General features: G+C 52.0%; 1 protein-coding gene and 1 non-coding gene across 6 annotated transcripts in view; both read left to right on the forward strand.

Moving 5' to 3' along the window:
- Window positions 1-19875, forward strand: part of NLRC5 (NLR family CARD domain containing 5) — a 93343-nt gene that overhangs the window by 55902 nt on the left and 17566 nt on the right. For all 5 annotated transcript variants that reach the window (XM_024978950.2, XM_005218805.5, XM_059877430.1 and 2 more), the window contains 15 exons: window positions 733-801; window positions 1593-1661; window positions 2513-2596; window positions 3017-3100; window positions 4896-4985; window positions 6189-6233; window positions 7283-7369; window positions 8177-8260; window positions 10565-10648; window positions 13366-13455; window positions 13647-13709; window positions 16519-16602; window positions 18381-18464; window positions 19281-19370; window positions 19754-19819. In XM_024978950.2, the coding sequence (XP_024834718.1) occupies window positions 733-801; window positions 1593-1661; window positions 2513-2596; window positions 3017-3100; window positions 4896-4985; window positions 6189-6233; window positions 7283-7369; window positions 8177-8260; window positions 10565-10648; window positions 13366-13455; window positions 13647-13709; window positions 16519-16602; window positions 18381-18464; window positions 19281-19370; window positions 19754-19819 (1173 nt within the window). The remainder of the gene's footprint in view (window positions 1-732; window positions 802-1592; window positions 1662-2512; window positions 2597-3016; window positions 3101-4895; window positions 4986-6188; window positions 6234-7282; window positions 7370-8176; window positions 8261-10564; window positions 10649-13365; window positions 13456-13646; window positions 13710-16518; window positions 16603-18380; window positions 18465-19280; window positions 19371-19753; window positions 19820-19875) is intronic.
- Window positions 225-300, forward strand: MIR2285N-3 (microRNA mir-2285n-3). The gene has a single exon (NR_107759.1). It is a non-coding gene; the product is annotated as a microRNA mir-2285n-3 (primary transcript).

Genomic DNA, 19875 nt, shown 5'->3' on the forward strand with positions numbered 1-19875 from the left:
AGAACCTGTAAATATATCCATTGTTTAAGAAAGAAAAAGAAAGACTGTTAACTGCATTAAGAAGAGAAAAGACTTGAAGGGCCCACTCCACATGTTATTAATACCATCAGTGGTAATTGATATGTGGAAGAGATTGTGGGTGAATTTTCTTTATTTTCTTTTTACTTTACTCGTTTTCTAAGTTCTCTAGAGGGAAGAAGAATGACTTTTGTAATTGGAAATATATTGGGTTGGCCCAAAAGTTCATGCATGTTTTTCCATTACACGGAAAAACCCGAATGAACTTTTGGGACAACCTGGTGTCTATAACATTCAGTTGGGAAGGCGAGGTTAGGGCTGCGCTGACTGTCAGTCACAGCCTTCTGTGGACTGCCAGTGCCTGTCCGGGCCCGGCAGTGGCCTCCCCACGTGGGGCCGAGCACCCGCAGCCTCCAGGCACAGAGGAGCAGGAAGGAGGAAGAGAGGTTTCAGCCTGAGGCACAGAGAAAGCAGAGCTGAAGTTTGATTTCAGAGAAAGAAAAGACTTACCAGGAAATAAGGGCCCATACCTTTATGAAATTTCTGCAGTAGAAGGACTCCAGGCCCCCAGAAACCTCAGAGGATGTTGGGGCAAATTAGAGGAAGTGCTGCAGCTAGAGGCAGGGGGGTGACCCCTTAGAGGCCCAGCTGAAAAAATGACTTCAGGGAACCCCGTAAACCTCCTGCCTCCTCCCTCCTCTCTTCTCTCTGCAGCCTGCTGCACAAAACTGTGGTCTTCACGTTTGCCCCAGAGCTGGAGGAGCAGGAGGGGATCCAGAAGAGGTAGGGCCCTGATGTCATCCCGGCCCAGCCCTCAGCCCGGACCATCCCCTCCTTGAGCTCCACAGCTAGACTGTGCAAGTCAGCGGTGGTGGGTGGGGACGACAGATTCACAAAGGTGCAGGAAGTCAGCAGGCTCGGCTGGGATGCTACCCAAAAGGGGAGGCTCAGAGGACGAACCACCTCCCCCCTTTCCCAAAGTGGTCCCTGAAGAGAGCCCTAGGGTGCCAGATGCAGCCTGGTACAGGGTGGAGTAGCCAGAGAGCTCCTCCTGGGAGACTAAGGCCCTGCAGCCTAAACCCAGAGGACCCCTGGTCTGCAGCTCTGATTTTGGTCAGAACGTCAGGCTCCCTTTGGTGTGAGGACCGTTTAGAGGGTGTTTGCCTCCTCCAGGGATCCTTCCTGGGTTTGCCCAGCCCAGCACACAGGCAGAGACTCAGCTCAGTGCTCAACTACAGTCTTCTTCTGTAGGATCTGAGCTTTTGAAGGCTTGCTTGCCACTGAGGCTGACATCTTTGAAGGCACAGACGATGATGAGATCAAAGATACCTAGAGCCAAGGTTAACTGAGAGGCAGCAAACTAAGGCAATTCACTTATATTCTCCCAGTGCCAGGCTGAGTGATTTGTCCCAGGCTACCCAGCCAGGAAGTCAAGAGGACCTGTTGAAACCAAGATCTCTGACTGTCCGCAGGCCTCACATAGGGACTGAATGGTGGGGAGTAGCACTGAGGCTGGAGTTTGAGATAGTGGGTAAGGCATTTGCTGAGGCTGGCCTTGGTGTGTGTCCCTCCAGGGCTACGTTTCCTGACAGCCTTATGTTCCAGATGTCCTCTGAGCCATCTCTGCGCTCCCCGAGGATCAGGTACCACCGTGATTGCCTGCAGGCTCCTCCATGGCTCCAGCCTCCTCCCTTCCTGGGTGCAGAGTCTGTCCCTGGGCCCCAGCCCCAGGTGCTCTCAGAGGACGTGACCTGCTGTCACAGTCTGGTTTTCCTGCCTGTCGCCTCCCTTGCCCAGCCCACCCTACATGGGGCTCACAGGGCAGCCCCTCAGTCACTTCCCTGCCCAAGGTCCCCACCCCTGTTAGCCCTCCAGACCTCCAGTAGCTGAGGAGTTATGGGAACTCTGGATACAGAGAATGGGTAGCACATAGCCCCTTCTTTCCTGATCCAGGGGCCTAGGCCTAAGGGCTCAGCTCAGCCCCACAGGGCTCCCATCACAACTCTTCCAGCCTTCTCTCTGTGTCTGTGTCCATCCAAATTTCCCTCTCTGTCCATCTGTCCTCCTCTGGCTGTCAGTCTGTCTCTCAATCTCTCTCTCTCTCCTCTCCTTCTCTTATCTCTGTGTCTTCCCTGGTGGCTCAGGGGTAAAGAATCCACCTGCCAATACAGGAGACCTAGGTTCAATCCCTGGGTTGGGAGGATCACCTGGAGGAGGTCATGGCAACCCACTCCAGTATTCTTGCCTGGAGAAGCCTGGAGGGCTACAGTCCATGGGGTCGCCGAGAGTCAGACATGAAGCGGCTAAGCACGCCTGCTGACTCCGACTCTTATGGCCCGTGTGACATCCTTGTGTGCCATGTGTCGGTCCCTCTTGGTCTGTCTGGGTGCCAGACACACCCTTCCACCAGCCCCTCCACCTGTGTGTCTGGGGGTGGTGGGCCTGTCTGCTGAGCGGTGTGGGCGTTGCAGGGCTGTGGTTCTGCCCTTCTCAGGCTGACGCACTGTGCCCTGCAAGCCCAGCGCCTGGAGCTGCTCTGCAAAGCGCTGGGAGGAAGTTGCCGCCTCAGTCACCTTGAGTAAGTGGTTGTGGCTGGCGGGTGGGTGGGTGGGGCCATCAGTTGGTAGGTCTTAGTGTGGTGTGTTTTTTTGTTTCTTAAGATTTAGATCATGTGTTCGTTCCCCAGTGCATCCCCTTAGAGAACCTGGTCAAAGTCGTGACTCATCCCCCTAAAACATAGCCCACCGCCCAACATTTGAGACTTTGAAGCCCAACTCTGATTCCTTGGGGGTCACAAACCTGAAGATGAGAACCCCCGGGGTTGGGGGGACCCCACCTGACCCAGTGCTGGGTGCTGAGATCCAGCCTGGCAGCCCAAGACCGTATCCCAGTTGTGGGAGACGCTGAGTAGCTGAGTACCAGGGGTAGAGACTTGAAATTTTGCCATCTCCACCCCTGGCACCCTGCACTGACTTGTCCTCCCCATCACCCCTCCCAGCTTATCAGGCAATGCTCTGGGGGATGAAGGTGTGGCCCTGCTGGCTCGGCTGCTCCCCGGACTGGGTTCTCTGCAGTCCTTGAAGTGAGTAGCCCTCTGGGCAAAGCCTCTGAGATGGGATCTCATCAGGATTAGCGTGGGGGGGGGGGAGGGGCAGAGGGGATGGTGATGAAGGGGTGGGATAGTCTGTGTCCCATCTCATTCCCATCTGGGGTTATCATAAAGATCAAATCAGACAGGTGGTCCTATTCAGGACAGGGTAGCTACTGCTGTGATTCTCACTAAAAGAGAAACTGGATTCTATGACTCTGCAACCCAGCTTCTGAGTTGAGGTTTCACTTCTCAAACTTGGCTCCTTGTCTCTGTGCATGCTCTCAGGAAGGCCCAGGCAGGAAGGTCTGGGGAGTTTTTCCTGATTAACGTAACAGCTGGCAGCCATTCTGGCCCTGGGGAAGGGGCTGTTTGATGGGGCCCTGGCCGGGTTGGCAGGGACGGTTTGAACTAAAGAAGACATCCAAAGCAGTGTGACTGGAGACTTGAGAGCCCTGAGCACCTGCCAAGAGAGGGAAGAAGTTCACTACGGGAAGGGGCCCTGGAAGGAGGCCGGGAACCCCCAGACTTTGCCTGCAGCCAACCAGAGTTTCTAGGCCCTTAAAGGTCCAAGTGTTCCAGGCTCACACGCCCCCCGCTCCTCCTCCTCCCTGGCTCTTCAAGGAGAGCCTTCCTGGCCACAGAAACCTGGTTATAGGTCCTAGGTTCCCAGTGTCCCTGGACAAATTACATCACCTCTCTGAGCTCCTGGTTCTAGTCAGTTCACACGGAAACACAGAAGCGGGTGGCTGTGGCTTGGACTATAACCCGTGCTGTGGCTTGAGAGCACTGCCCACTCCACCCGCCTTTCTCTGGGAGGCTGGGACAAGCAGAGGTTGCTTCTGTTCCTGTTCACAACCTCCAGAGGGTGGGGAGGAAAGCCTCACTGATGGAGGCAAATGTTATGCAGATATGAAGTGAAGTGAAAATTGCTCAGTCGTGTCTTGTTATGACCCCATGGACTATACAGTTCATGGATTTTTCTAGGCCAGAATACTGGAGTGGGTAGCCTTTCCTTCTCCAGGAGATCTTCCCAACCCAGGGATCAAACCCAGGTCTCCCGCATTGCAGGAGGATTCTTTACCAGCTGAGCCACAGGGGAAGCCCAGGAATAGTGGAGTGGGTAGCCTATCCCTTCTCCTGGGATCTTTTCCCTCCTGAAAAGATCCTGACCCAGGAATCAAAACGGGGTCTCCTGCATTGCAGGCGGATTCTTTACCAGCTGAGCTATCAAGGAGCCTTCCAGAATATCCTCCTGTGACCTTGTCAATACTGGGAATGGCTGCTGGTATGGCTTCCAGCCTGTGAGGGTCTGCACCACCTGCCAGTCTCCCAGGGCCTGAGGAGTGCTACGTTAAGTGGCAAATATTAAACCACTAGGATGGCTTGACAGGCCATGAAAGAGGAAAAGCTCTGTTCTGCTTTTTCACCAAGGGGCCTCACATCTTCACTTAGCACTGGGCACTGCCCCTCCTGGATCAAATGGGGAAACCGAGGCACAAGTCACCCCAGATTCATTATAGATAGACGGAACCACTGAGTTCTAATCTCAGCTCTGTCACCAACTTGTCTCTTAATCTTGGGCCAGACCTTGCTGCTCTCTGGGCCTCAGTTTCCCCATCTGTACAATAAGAAGTTAGCAGAGACACTCTGAGTAACTCTGGGGTTCAGAGTGTTCCATTGTCTGGTACAGAGAGGGACAGCCCTCCCCAACCTTGTGCTCTAACCACAAAGAGGGTGTTATTGAGTCCTGAGTGACCTCGTCCACAACATCCCTCTGATTCTCCAGCCTCAGTGAGAACCATTTGTCCCTGGAGGGTGTGTGCAGTTTGACCCAGTGCTTCTCTACTCTGCGGTGGCTTCTACATTTGGAATTCAGGTGAGAGTGCCCCTGGGACCCTGTCCTGTCCCTCGTCTGTCCCACTCATGACACAGCATCCTCAGGGCTCTGGTGTGATACCAGGCCCAGTGAACAACTGGTGTGTGTCTGTGGAATGATTGAATAGATGAATGATAAAATATAGCTCCAGAATGCTCAAATTTCTCGAAATGCACCATGGGACACAATCCGTATACTGTCCCATACTTACTCTCTGGATTGCCCTGGGAGACTTCTAAGGAAACTGAGCGCTCTCCGGTAGCCATTGAATTTTCAGGGACCCGCCCCAGTGGTGGGGTCTCTGGAGCTGATAAGAGTGTAGAAGGGAAGGCACCATTAAAAAGAATGAAATTATGCCACTGGCAGCAACATGGATGGATCTAGAGACTGTCACACTGAGTGAAGTAAATCAGGCAAAGAGGAGAAATATTGTATGACATCCCTTATATGTGGAATCTAAAGAGAAATGATACAAATGAACCTACACAGCAGAAACAGACTCACAGAGAACAAACTTATGGTTGCCGGTGGGAAGGATAGGGGGAAGGGATAGTTAGGGAGTTTGGGATGGACTGATACACTCTTCTATATTTAAAATGTATAACCAGCAAGGCCCTACTGATAGCACAGGGAACTCTGCTCAATGTTGTGCGGCAGCCTGGATGGGGGGGATGTTTGGAGGAAAATGGATATATGTATACGTATGCCTGAGTCCCTTCCTTGTTCACCTGAAGCTATCACAACATTGTTAATTGGCTATGGCCCAATACAAAACTTAAAGTTTAAAAAAAAAAAAAAGGGGAAGGCACCCAGCTAAGCAGCCCTGGGCCAGGCAAAGCAGATCTTCCCTGGTTTCAGGTAAAATCTGCCCGTTCCTCCCCTCCCCCTTCCCAGAGTAGGTGGAGCAGTAGCAGAAAGACCAGGTTCAAAAGTCCAGGCTCACTGCTCACTGGCTGGGTTGCTTTGAGCAGATCACTAGGTCTCTCTATACCTCAGTTTCCTCGTCTGTGACGTGGACAATTTTATCGTGAGCATCAAAGACCTGTCAGTGGCGTGCTTTGTATGTAGTATGTTTATTGTCCCGTTTGCTGAGAAAACAGGCCACCATTAATTAACCCAGCATGTCTGGTCTCTTGCCTTGCCGCTGCCCGGGTAGGGAGCCCTTGGCCCTTTCTTACGCTACTGCTTTCTCTCTGTCTACAGCTCTGCAAGCCAACACGTCATCCTGAGAGGCGACAAAAGAGGCAGGTAAGGAGGGGAAGCTCTGAGGTGTGGACAGGGTATGGTCCCCTCTCTCTCTGGTCCCCACTTCCTATAGGTGCCCCCACCCCCAGGCCCATACTGACGGCTGTTAGCTATAGAGTAACCCACCCATATCTGACAGGCTGGAATGGATCACTTCTGTAACCCTCTTCCCCATATTAACATGCAGTAATGAGCTGCCTTAAATCTTTTCTCAGAAGGCCTGCACGTGGGAGGGAGGGCGGAGCCGACGGATGATGCTACCACAAGACAGGTGCCAGCAGATAGCGGCTGTGTTGGAGGGTGGCGGGGAGCAGCCCTGTCTCTGCCTCCGGAGACCTTTGTAGAACGGTGGGCTGCCTGCTGTCTATGGGGTCACACAGAGTCGGACACGACTGAAGTGACTTAGCAGCAGCAGCGGCAGCAGACTCCTCCCTTCCTGTGAATCACTGCCCTTCCACACGCTGAGTATCACATTTGAGAAACCAAGAACCGTTGGTGCTCTGAAAAAGTTTCCATGCCTTTGCGGTAAACAAGTTCCTCCTGTGCCAGGGCTCCGGGCTGCCCCCTAGTGGAGGCAGGCCACCTGGCCTCACCTTGGCCGGTACAAGGGCGCCTCATGTGGGGCCAGCTGGGCAGAGTGCATTTCCAGACAATGCCTTAGAGAAAAGCCTTACGGTAGTAAGTGGGCTGCCTGAAGCCAGGGTGGTCTTGCTTGCAGAGCTAGGGTCTCCATTTCTAGGGACTCTCTGGGTTCTTGAAACCAGAAGGATCAAGGCACAGAGAGGGGAAGTCATGTGAATGCTGCCCACAGTGATGGTCAGAAAGAGGAGGGCTCTTGTCCTCGCACCCCTCAACCTGGTCAGGTGCTGCCCACGTGGACAGGTATAAGCTGTGGGCATCCTCGCTCTGACTTCCCTTCCCTGGGCCTCAGTTGCCCCATCCGTCCAGGGAGGGGCTTGACTGTGACAAGGGCTCCTACCAGCCCTAATGAGTCGAGTCTTCCAGTATGGATGCTTGGAATTTTCCTCTCAAGATGGTTTCCCCGCTTGCAGGGATCTGTTGGCTGCTGGATCTTTGCCAGAGTTCCGAGCTGGAGCCCGGTTGGGATCTGGTCAGCGCCACGTCCCCAGGAGCTTCTGGTACCGTCTTACCGCCTCTTGTTTGGGGGTAACCACAATGGGGTGAAGGGTGAGGGAGTGGAGAGTCTGGGAGGGCTGCTGATGGGGCTGCGGGATCCAACATTCCCCTTGTGGAGGAGTCCATGTTATTTTCTCGGAAGACTTCCCAGCCCTACCGTGAGGGGCTGTGAGACCCTGGTTGGGCCCCTCCTGTCTCTGGGGTTGATTTCCTCACCTAAGAAGAGAGACACCGTAGCTCATAGCTGGTGCCTGAACAGGGTTATCAGGGAGCAGGGAGGGGCAGGAAGCAGGCAGAGTATAAACACCTCGTGGGGAGGAGGCGGTGGCGGGGAGTGAAGGTTTGGCTCTCGGGGAGCATTTCTGGGTGGCTAAAACTTATATGGGGAGAGTGGAGGTGAGTGGAGACGTGGGAAAGGCGTTTCACTTTTACCCTAAGGATACTGGGGAGCCACAAAGGGTTTTCAGCACAGGAGAGGGTGGTCAGATTTATACTGTTACAGATAAGATGCCAGCAGGGTGGAGGCTTGCAGGGAGGCAAGAGGGGGAACCCAGGGGATGTTAAAGTAAAGCTGGTAAGTGAAAGTGGTAGCCTGGATGTAGGCAGGAGTCCCAGGAGGACTTGGGACTGGATCAGAGCTGCTGAGCACTCAGGGGGCCTTGATTGTGACTGTCAGAGTAGGGGGCCTGGGGCATGTAGGGGGTGGGGTGTTCCATGTCAGGGGAGAGGCCGGTGGCCTGCAGGTTTGGGGGCTGCACAGGGTCCCTGAGCCCTCCCTGACCTCATCATTCCTGCTGGCCCCTTTTCAGCCTCAAGGAATGTCAGCTGGAGCCCCTGAGCCTCTCCTACCTCTGCAAGTCTCTGGAGAAGTGCCCAGGGCCCCTGGAAGTCCAGTAAGTACTGAGGACACAGCCCAGGGCCACAGCATGGGCACCTGCCCAGTGGCCTGGGGTGTGGGTGGCCTGGTTAGAGGCCAGGTGAGTCCTTCCTGGTCCCTTCCTGCCAGACCCCGCAGCCCGACCTCAGGGGAGTTCCTGGAGGCTCGGTGCCTCCCAGTGGCCCCAGCTTCAGGCACCTCACCCCTCCCCCCGAGAGAGGCTGTGCCAGGCCTGGGGCTTCATCTCCCGTCTGCTCAACTCAGGGCACCTGGGAGCCCCAGTCTGCCCCCACCCCACCCTGGGAGCCCCACCCTGGATCCCACCTTGGCCTGCCTCTCTGGCTGGAACCTGTCACTCTGAAGGCTCCTCCTCAGGGGACCCCGTCCACCCTGGATACCAGCTCACCCCAGAATACATGGGTCTGTGACCAGAGGCTGGGCTTAGAATCAGGAGTCCTAGCTCAGCCACCGACCAGCTGGATGACTTAAGGCAAACAAATGGCTTTAACCCCTTGGTTCTCAGCTTTGTCATCTGCAAAGTGGTCAGTCAGACTTTTCCTGCCCTCATCATCATTGCTGTCATTTTCTTATAATAATTACCGTAAAATAAAGAAACCCAAGACAAACCTGCCTCACCTAAATAACCCCTTCCCTTTTCAACTCAGCATCGTTGTTTGTCCTGGTGGCCCTCTCCATTTGTGTATACAGCTTTTTCCTGTTTGAAGTCACAGGCCAGCTACATTCTGCAGTTTCACTTTACATTGCCCCATATGTTCTTTTCCATTTTTCTAGGTTTTTTCTTTTCCCTTGCGTTCTGGCTCCCATTTCCAATGCCCTTCTGGCCCTTGCAACAAGCTCATTATCCATTATTATTAACATTATCATTGTTAACAATATCCTTATGTTGACACCAGGGGTGTGTCCTTTCATGCCTCTCTCCTTGTTCAAATACATACGGACACAGAGGACGAGGGAGTGTGATGTTGTTAACAGACACAGGATCTCAACAAGCTCTGCAACAACCTTTTGTCTATCACAGAACACTGTGGCTTTCCTGAAATATCGAGACGTGTGGAACCAATGAATTTTCAAACAAACCATTTATTTTAGAACAGTTGGTGACTTGCTTTATAGAAAAGCTGCAAAGCTAGTCCAGAGTTCCCTCACCCACTCACCCCTGCTTGTTAATATCGTTTATATCATGGTACATGACGTGTATGTTTCAGCATTCCATGTGAGATGTTGTGATGGGTAAAGGTTCTGTTGCTTCAAAAACAACAACAACAGTGTGTAAACCCAGCATTGACCCAAGCAGAGGCCATGGCACTATGTCTGTTGGGTGTCCAGTGGAAAGCCACTGGTGTTTGTGGTCAGACCACCCCTCAATGAAAGCCACTGCCTGTGCCCTGAGCCCCAGACCCAGTCCTAGGACAGAGGAGGTATAGCTGAGCCTACAGCCTGGGTCCTGACAGGCTCCTCGCTTCCAACTCCAGAACCACAGGCGGCCCCTGCCACTGTTCCCCACAAGCTGGGTTCCCCTCCAGCCAGAAAAGCACATGTTGGGGTGCTCCTGACAACCCCAGCAAGGGGAAAGGGCAGCCTTCAGGGGACCAAGGACAGGGAGAGAGAGAAGAAGGGGAAGCAAGAGGGGAGGAGGCAGAAGGAAAACACTGTCCAAATGCCTCTGGGGGTCAGGTGGTGGCTCCCAACTCCCAGGGAGGGCTGTATGTAAATCCCAGAGTGCTGGGAGATGCTGGTCAACACAGTCCTCCAGCCAGAGCAGAGATCACAGGGTGGGTATCAGGAGTTCCTCCTAAGAGGGCTGGCTTCTGATGAGTTATCTAGACAAGCTATCAGCTGGTTGGTCTGGTTTTGATGGACAATCAGAGACCCGAGCTACCTTGCGTCTCTTCTTTGCTGACCCATTAAATGCCTGAATTGCCACTGGTCTGTTCACTACCTTGAGTTAAGGCAGCATTCTCTTCTTAACAAGTATGTTCCACTGAGTACCAGTTTTCAAGGCCCTCAAAAGAATGATCCTTCTTGTCCATGTCTTTTGGGGAAAAATATACCTACTATAGCCCCTTAGAAATTCACAAGGCACAAAGGCAGATTAAAGGCTCTGAGAAGTCCTGCAGCCGAGAAAGTTAATGTGACTTAACCCAGCATTTTCCAAGCATGTACGACCTTCCTTTTCCTCCAGCCTCAATGATAACTCAAGGACCCAGTATTCAGAGGGGGTGTTTTGGGCAGTCCTGGTATAGAACCCATCTAGCTTTTCCCGATGTCCCCCAGCTCATTCAGATGCTTTGTTTCTCAGATTGTCCTGCGAGGTGCTGAGTGACCAGAGCCTGGAGACCCTGCTGTACCACCTACCGCAGCTCCCCCAGCTAAGCCTGCTGCAGTAAGACTGGTTTCCCCGTTTCCCCGTGCAGAGCTGAGGCTCTTGCATTGGAAAGCCATTCCCTTCTGTCCCTCCATCCTTCTCTTGAGCTGTTTCATAATTTTTCCTGGCACAATTTGGAGCTTAAGTCTGCTTTCAGCTCTTCGCTAATACTTTATCAACCTCGGAGGAGTTATTGGACCCCTCTAAGCCTCAGTTTCCTCATCTGACAAATGGGACTAGTAGTCTTCACCCTCCCCCCAGGGTTGGGATTCAGACAAGACAGTTGCTTTAAAAGCACCTTGAAGAATGGAAAGCCTGTGACAACCGGGCCAATTTACCTCTTCCTACCCACAGAAAGGTCACCTGCTCCTCTAAAGAGACTTTACAGTTGTAGGTCATGTATACATCACACACTTGTTTTGAAAGGTCACCATCTAATTCTGTAAAAGGGGAATTTAAACAGCATTCCCCAAAGTATTTAAAACTCTGTTTTCTAATTTCAGCTCAGACTGCTTAGAATTTAAAAAGGATTTACTTTAAATATTTCTCTAGCAGGGAGCAAAAGCATCTGTAGCTGAGATGGAAAAATACAGCAGAAAATTAAATTGTACCATTAAAAACAGCAACATTAAATACTCCTGCTAAGGATCTCTCAGCCCTGAGACGGTTCTCGTCACACCCAGGATCTTACTTATCCCTGAGTCCTATGGGAGAGGGAGGAGACATGTGACTTCTCAGAGGTGGGCAAGTGTTGGACTGTAGCCTGCCAGGCTCCCCTGTCCATGGAATTCTCCAGGCAAGAATAGTGGAGTGGTTGCCCATTCCTTTCTGTAGGGGATCTTCCCGACCCAGGGTCTCCTGCATTGCAGGCAGATTCTTTACCGTCTGAGCCACCAGGGAAGCCCCAAGTGTGGCAGAGCCCATGTCAAAATACAGAACCCACTATGGTTCCTCCCTGCCAGGAAAGGGGGGGTTCCTTGGGACACATAAGTTGCAGGTTAAAATAAATAAGTAGGAAACCTCAGACCAGAGAGGGGCTTCTCTATGCCCAGGTCACACAGCACCAGTGCCCGACTCTTCATCTGTCTTTGGAATGAGGTGACCAGCCTGACTCACCAGTGCTTAAGCTTTGTATTACTCAGTCCATACTGTTTGTACGCTGCTCTGAAGCACTGTTTGGGGTGCTGGAGACACAACGGAGAGGGAAAAAAAATGACCAGACCTTTGTCTACTTGGAGCTTACCTTGTAGTAGGAGAGGTCAATAAGCAGAGTGAAAGCAAATAAGATGAATTCAGACAGTGATAATGTATTTTTCTAGGTAATATAGTAAAGAGTGATTATTGGAGGTGATTTAGACAATGGCGAGAGTGGTCAGGGACCACCTCTAAGGAGGGACACTGGGGTATGGCCAGAGGGAGGAGAGGGATCCAGCCTTGTGCAAAGCAGGGAACAGCATGCCAAGGAGATGGAACAGCATGCATGAGGCCCTGAGGCAGGGTGGAGCTTTGAGTGTTCAAGGAACAGGCAGAAGGCCAGTGTGGCCAGAGCATAGTGGCCAGCAGAGTTGTAGGAGAGAAGGTAGAGAAACAAGCCTGGGCCCGGTCACACAGGGCCTGGTAGCCATGGGGAGGAGTTTGGGATTTTGCCCAAGGAGACCTGAAAAGGAGAGGAATGATTTGTGTTTTCAAAAGCTTAGTCTGGCGGCTGGGTGGAGAAGGGATCCCGGGACAAGCATGGAAGTCAGAGCACGGAGGAGCTTTGCAGCCAGAATAAGAGACGAGGGGGCTGGGAATGGGAAGGGGAGAGGGAAGTATATAGATTCAGGGTGGACCTTGGAGGTGGAACTGACAAGACACGCTGATGGAAGGCTGATAGAGCGAGGCAGATGGAGGCAAGTCACTTTCTCTAAGGCAATGCTTCCCAACTGTGGGTGATTTTGCTCCTTAGGGGACACTCAGGATGGAGACGTTTTTGTTGTCTTTGGTGGAGGGGGTGGGAGGTTGTGCTCCTGCTGGCATCTAGGGAGTTGTTCAGTCGCTTGGTCACGTCTGACTCTGTGACCCCATGGACTGCTGCATGCCAGGCTTCCCCGTCCTTCACTATCTCCCAGAGTCTGCTCAAACTCATGTCCACTGAGTCAATGATACCATCCAACCATCTCGTCCTCTGTCATCCCCTTCTCCTCCTGCCCTCAATCTTTCCTGGCATCTAGTGAGTAAGGTCTGGGATGCTGTTAAACTTCCTACCGGACAGCCCCCAATGCCAAAGAATCATCTTGGTAGTGCTGACCTTGAGAAACTCTTATGGCTTGCATCTTCCCGCTCCCTGTCAGCAAGGGCTCACCTGTTAGTCCTTGGGATAAAAGCAGTATAATAATAACAACACAACACGCATGGGGTATTGTGTTAGGCAGTGCACAAGCTTAATGTTCCAGTACTCACAACACCCTAGAGGAAGGTGTGTCATAAGTAGCCCGTGTTTTTCAGATAAGGAAACTGAGGCTCAGAGAGGTTAAGTGACTTGTCCAAGGACACACAGCCTACAAGCAGGACTAGAGCCAAACCTAAGCCCAGTTGACCCCAAGCTCCTATTTTTCCCTCCTGAGTCGCTGCCTCCTTCCTTATTGCCTGGCTCACCTGCTAGTGCCCCCCATCCTTTGTGTCCAGGTTTCTTGCCCACCGATCTTGCTTGGCTCCAACTTGCTCACATAGGACCCCACCTCTTTCCCTGTCAGACTGAGCCAGATGCAACTGCCTCCAGAGAGCCCCCTCCTGCTAGCTGACCTCTTCAGCCTGTGCCCACAGGTTCAGAAGGTGGATCTCAGGTGGGCATTGCCCTGGGGCAACCAGAACTCAGCTGGGAGGGTGGTGCTGGAGGTTGTTGGATGTGAAGGGTGGGGGTGAGGGCAGCGGGACCCAAATCAGAGATTCAGCTGCTCAAGAAGGGGAACCTGCCCCCTGGGGGCATCCTGAAGCTGTGGTCGAAGGTGGCTGACGAAGGTGCTGTCTGTTCCAGGTCCCTGCGTCATTTGACCCTGCATCTCAGGTCTAGTGAGGAGCAGGAAGACAGGTGCTGTTGGTAAGTCCCCCGGAACCGGGCCCTGGTATGATAGGGGATTATCGGGGACAGACAGACAGTTCTCGTATGTCCAGAGCAGAGGACAGACTGAGAGGGCCAGGCACTGTCGTGGGCAAATGAGGAGTCCACAGCAGACTGGATTAGAGCTCAAGGACTGCTCCGAGGAAAAGGACTCCACTCCACTCCTGCCCCCAGGCTTTAACAGCCCCGGAACTTCCCTGGTGGTCTAGTGGCTAAGACTCTGCACTTCGCTTGCAGTGGGGTATGGGTTTGATCACTGGTCAGAGAACTAAGATCTGGCATGCCATGTGGCATGGTCAAAAATAAATAAATAAAATCTTAAAAAAAAAAAAATCCCAGCCTCACCAGGATCTGGCACCCTGGGCAGGTTCCTTAAGCTCTCCGATCCTCAGCTTCCACTGAGAGAAGGGAGCTGGTGATGGCAGATGGTAGACTGCAGGCTGTTGGCAAAGATGATACAAGGCAACATATAAAACACAAGCGGCACTCACGGTTACGAAAGCCCCCTCCCCTGACTCCTGGACCAATGCTTTGTGGTTGTCTCGGTGACCGGGGGCAGGCATTGCACAGGAGGCAGGATGATGGGCTGAGGGGGCAACCTTTAAACGCACAGATGACATTTCTGGTAGCTACCCGATGCCACCGGCTCACCAAGTGACCATGGACCAGACCTTTCTCCTCTGTGTCTCAGCCTTCTCAGCTGTGAAATAACAATACATGAAGAGCTGATATTTGTTGAGCATCTGCAGGACACCATTCTGAGAGCCTCATGCACATTACATCCTAGAAGCCTCTCAGCTGTGGTCACGCCACAGGTTGGGGTGCAGCTAGGACTTGAATCCAGGCAGTGCTACAGCGCTCCTAGCCCAGGGGTGAACAAATGTGCTCTGTAAAGGGTTAGATCAGAAGTTTGAAAGCAGCACAGACAATATATAAACAATGGCGTGTCTGTGTGCCAGTAAAGTTGGAGTTGTGAATGCTGAGACTTGAATTCGTGTAATGTTTACATGTCATGAAATGTTACTCTTCTTTTGACTTTCTTTTTCTCAGCTATTTGAAAATGGATAGACCATTCTTAGCGTGCTGGTCATATAAAACAGGCGGCCTTGGGCGGTAGTTTTTCCAGTTCCTATCCTAACCCAGCACGATGGTGACTTCTAGAATACCTTCATAGTTTCCAAATCTTATTTCCAAAATGTAGGACATAGACCAGGATGGGATGATTTTTAGGAGGTTGAGCTGATAGTAGAGTACTTCAGTTCAGTTCAGTCGCTCAGTCGTGACCCCATGGACTGCAGGACGCCAGGCTTCCCTGTCCATCACCAACTCCCAGAGCTTGCTCAAACTCAAGTCCATCAAGTTGGTGAGGCCATCCAACCATCTCATCCCCTGTTGTCCCCTTCTCCTCCTGTCCTCAATCTTTCCCAGCATCAGGGTCTATTCCAATGAGTCAGTTCTTCATATCAGGTAGCTAAAGTATTGGAGCTTCAGCATCAGTCCTTTGAGTGAATATTCAGAGCTGATTTCCTTTAGGATTGACTGGTTTGATCTGCTTGCAGTCCAAGGGACTCTCAAGAGTCTTCTCCACCACAATTCAAAAGCATCAATTCTCCCACGCTCAGCTTTCTTTATAGTCCAACTCTCACATCCATACTTGACTACTGGTTCACTTTCATCAGATTCTTCCTTTTTCAAAATTTCTGTGTTTGATTAAGGCCCTGGTGGCTCAGACAGTAAAGAATCTGCCTGCAATGCAGGAGATTCCTGGGTTAGATCCCTGGGTCAGGAAGATCCCCTGAAGAAGAGAGTGGCTACCCACTCCAGTATTCTTGCCTGGAGAATTCCATGGACAGAGGAGCCTGGGGGCTACAGTCCATGGGGTCACAAAGAGTCAGACATGACTGAAGCACCAAGCACGCACAAGGCCAAGAGGAAGTGTCAGTGCCTCTTAGCATGTCTGTAACACCTCTTCACGTCTGCTAAGCTGTAGGAGGAGAGCCCTCAGCAGGTGCCAATATCTGGCTTGAATATAATGATGATATTTTGTCCTCATTTCCTGCATCCTTATCCTTACGGTCTGTTTAGGGCAGGAAATGCTAGTTTTCTATTGGAGTAAGTGATACAAGGTTTTCTTTTCTGGTAAGTGCATTAAATAAAAAGAATGAGCTGATTTAAAAATAAGATATAAATAATAGTATAATAAGGAATTTGGGACTGAAAAAAATGGAAAGTAACTGATAAAAATTTGAGTTACTGGTTTTAGGTACTTTATCATTCTAAGTTTATTTTTTAAGTTGCTAGCTGGCCATAAGCTATTCATTTACCTTGTTGTTGTGTGGTATCCGTGTAAGCCTCTCAAAGACAGATTTTACTATTACTTTGATTCCAGTATGAATAATCCTCCGCATAAGGAGACATCACTCTGGGTCTCCTTCACTCCACCCCCATGTCTGCTCATTAAAGTGACCCTAAGAGCTATAGTTCACCTTGACTGAATCAGAATCACCCTGGAGAGCCTTGTTCCAGAGGCTGTTTGTTCAGCGGGTCTGGGTTGTGTTCCCAGCATGTGCCTCTCACCACGCTCCCAAAGGGGTGCTGTTGGGGCTGGTCAGGGACCCCACTTTGAGAACCATTCCCTCAAAGAGGAAACATATGTGGGATCTGCTGGGCGGGGCAGGTGGTACGGGTGGGTGCTGGATGTTTCTAGAGAGTCCAAGCTTGAGTGAAGCCCCGCTGGAGCTTCGAAGCTATACCCAGCTTAGGGACCCCATCTCCCTTCCTGCCGCAGGTTCACTGACTGCGGCCTCCGCCAGGAGCACGTGGAGCCGCTGTGCGGGTTGCTGAGCAAGTGTGAAGACCTCCACCAGCTGGAGTAAGTTGGAGCGTGTTCTGCGTGGCACCTGAAGGATGTGTGTGTGTTTGTGTGTACACACCCATGCATGCTCTCAGGACCACCTAACAGAGGAGAGGATGCCTGGGACTCAGTCACATCTGTAAAGTTTCTGTCCCCATCTTATCCCTCCCATCCTCCACTGCTACCATGTAGAGCTAGTTCAGGGTGTACCCCTGATCAATTTAGGGGAGCCCTTTGCAAAGGACTGGGCCTCCCTGGTGGCTCAGATGGTTAAGAATCCACCTGCAATGCAAGAGACTTCGGTTCGATCCCTGGGTCCGGAAGATCCCCTAGAGAAGGGAATGGCCACCCACTCCAGTATTCTTGCCTGGAGAATCCCACGGACAGAGGAGCCTGGAGGGCTGCAGTCCACAGGGTCGCAAAGAGTCAAACACAACTGAGACTAACACTTTTAGTTACTTTCACTTCGCAAAGGGCCACAGGAGCCCCTTGGCCTCTTGTTATTCAAGGCATTGGGGCTCTGCTGGCTGGTGGAGCCTGAAATGAAGGGTCCGTTGACGTGCTGAGCAGGTGGTTAAGAATAGCCAATGCCTCTGCTTGCGGAGGGCCCGGAGCCAGCCAGCGTAGGGATGTGTGCCCGGGCTCTCAGGCTGATGAGAAGTGGTATCAGTGTGGCCTGTCTTGGGTGCCTGAATAGCGCAGCCCTGCATGGGTAGGGAAAAAAGAGCTTTGAGCACTTTTTCCACTATTCTAAGTGCTTTACATATCCTTTTTATCCTCCTTCTCAACAACCCTGGATATCATAGATGAGCAGACTGAGAGAGTTTAAAGATCTGTGTTAAGTCACACACTTAGTTCAATGCAGAGCCTTTACTCAGAACTGTTAGAACTCCAGCTTAGGACAAGCAGAACATACAGAGAGCTATCCACCAAAAAAACCCCCACAATTTCAATTCCTTGTGGTGTGGCCAAGGAGAGAAATGTGGCTGATGAAAATCATGGATTTTAAAGAAAGATGAATAAGCAAAGATGTCTTTTGAATTTTTCAGTTTTTTCATTCTAGAGGGAACTTTCTCATATTCTAAAAATTATTTCAATAAGTGGCTTCCTGAGACAGATTTTTTCATTTTCAAAGTGTCTCAGGAAAAGATGGAAATAAATGAGCCTCAAAAGTCTTATCATCAGGGGCAAAATGAGTTCAAAATTGCAGGGTAAAAATCAGATATTCCCAGGCACACTGATTATTTTGTTCCTGAAACTGTAGCTAAAACCATAGGATGCTACAAATGAAGGGAAATAGTCTTCAAGTGCAGTTTCTGATATTGCATTCCCAAATCAAAAGCAGAAATATTTTGGGTAAATGCATCCTCCAAATGTCTGTCTTTTTCCTGAATTTACTCTGGTTCAAAAATGACGGCTCCCAACAGGTAGAGGCCGAGTGCACAGTAAAAAGACAATTGCTTTTTCTCTAATTGCTGAAAGCCTGCTGGAGTCCCAGGAGTGGTCACCAGATACTGAAGGGGAAGATGAGGATTGGTTAACTGTGGTGCTGGTGAGGGGATGGGGGTGCTCGTGCTAGTGCTGATGGAGGTGACGGGGATGCAGGCAGGGATGCCAAGTAGTAGGGATGGGATGGTGCTGGTGGTGATGATGGTGCTGTTGGAACAGAAGTTGCGCACAGTGGTGGAGGTGATGGTGGAGGTGGTGACGGTGCAGGGCGGGTAGAGTAGCAGTGATGCTCACTGAAGAGCAGGCACGTCAGATCACCAACCACCTCCTCCTCGTACCTCTTGCAGCCTCTCAGCAAACCTGCTGGGTGATGATGGGCTCAGGTGCCTCCTGGAATGTCTCCCCAAGGTGCCCATTTCCGGTTCGCTTGAGTAAGTGATGAGCAGCCCCGAGGACAACTAGGAGGAAGACTCCCCAGGGCCCGGAATGTTAGTGGGCTTCTTTTCAGGCACCCCTGAAGAACTCCAGGGGACAAGGGCTGGGGAGGGGGTGATCTTTACCTTGATTCCCCCCACCCACCCACCTTGGGTCCTTTCCTCCTTCCTTCATTGCCCACTATTGGCAGAGCTCTCACCAAACACCCGCAAGAGACTGTGACTAGTGTTGGGTGGCCCAAGTTGACTCCAGGCAGGGAGCAACAATTCATCCCCAGTCAGCTGCAGAAATCTCAGTTGTCCTGGCTCTTGGTCCGTCCATCCTGTCCCTGAAGCTCCTCTGACCAGAGTTAGGGGACACAAATTTGGAGATGTTGCCACAGCAGGGAGGGCCCCTGGGGACTCATCTTCAGTCACTCAGTCTCCCCAGTGACCTGCGAGACTGACGTCCAGACCCAGGATACAGTCCGTTGCTAGGCAACTAAGCTTTGCGCTCTGGGCATCCCTGGCCCCCATGGAGCTGGACTGGCAGCCTGGCCTTATCACTGCCCTCACCCCTGGTCTCAGACCACAGGGGCAGCAGTGGGGGTGACTCTCAAAGATTTCAGAGTATGCTGCCTGGCCTGCCAGGGTGGCGATAGCGTCCCTCTGGCTTATCTCTGGACCTCGGTGTCTCCACCTTGAGGATGGAGACTTGGACGCTGAGGACTCCCTTCTAGGAGATGACAGCTGGAATGGAGGAGGTGAGGACCTGGGCAGGGCTCCACTGAGGTCTTGCCTCACCCCTTATCCTGAACCTCTTTTCTCTTCTAGTCTAAGCCACAACAGTATGTCTCAGGAAAGCGTCTTGTGCCTGGTGGAGGCGCTCCCCTCCTGCCCACGTCTCCGGGAGGCCTCAGTGAAGTAAGGAAACATTGGTGCTACTTGCTGATGATGGGGAAGCAAGACTCACATGCTCAGTGGCCCTCTGTCTGTGTGACTTAGGGCAACTGAGCCTCTCTGAGTCTCCGAGTTCACTGATTGTGGGATCACAGTTTCCATCTTCTGAGGCCCGTGTGTGCACGCATGGGGCCCAGGGAGGCCACCGGGTGGGGAAATGCCAGATTTAGCATCCTCGAAGGAGGAGGTGGGGGTCTCCTCTGGTCAGCAAGGGCCTCTGCCGTGGCTCCACCCTCCCGTGCCCCTGTGGACCCAGCCCCCATCCCTCCCTGTGCCCCCTGGCACCTGGGTCCTAGGCACGCTGGCAAGGCTGGGCCTTGGGCTTCCATACACCCTTCTCTCTGCAGCCTGGGCTCCAAGCAGAGCTTCTGGATTCACTTCTCCCGACAGGAAGAGACTGGGAAGACACTGAGGTAATTTGTGGTTTGGGGTGACGGGAAAGGCAGGGGAACCAGGGATAGGTGGATGA

This window comes from Bos taurus, chromosome 18, assembly GCF_002263795.3.
Source record: "Bos taurus isolate L1 Dominette 01449 registration number 42190680 breed Hereford chromosome 18, ARS-UCD2.0, whole genome shotgun sequence".
NCBI classification, from domain to species: Eukaryota; Metazoa; Chordata; class Mammalia; order Artiodactyla; family Bovidae; genus Bos; species Bos taurus.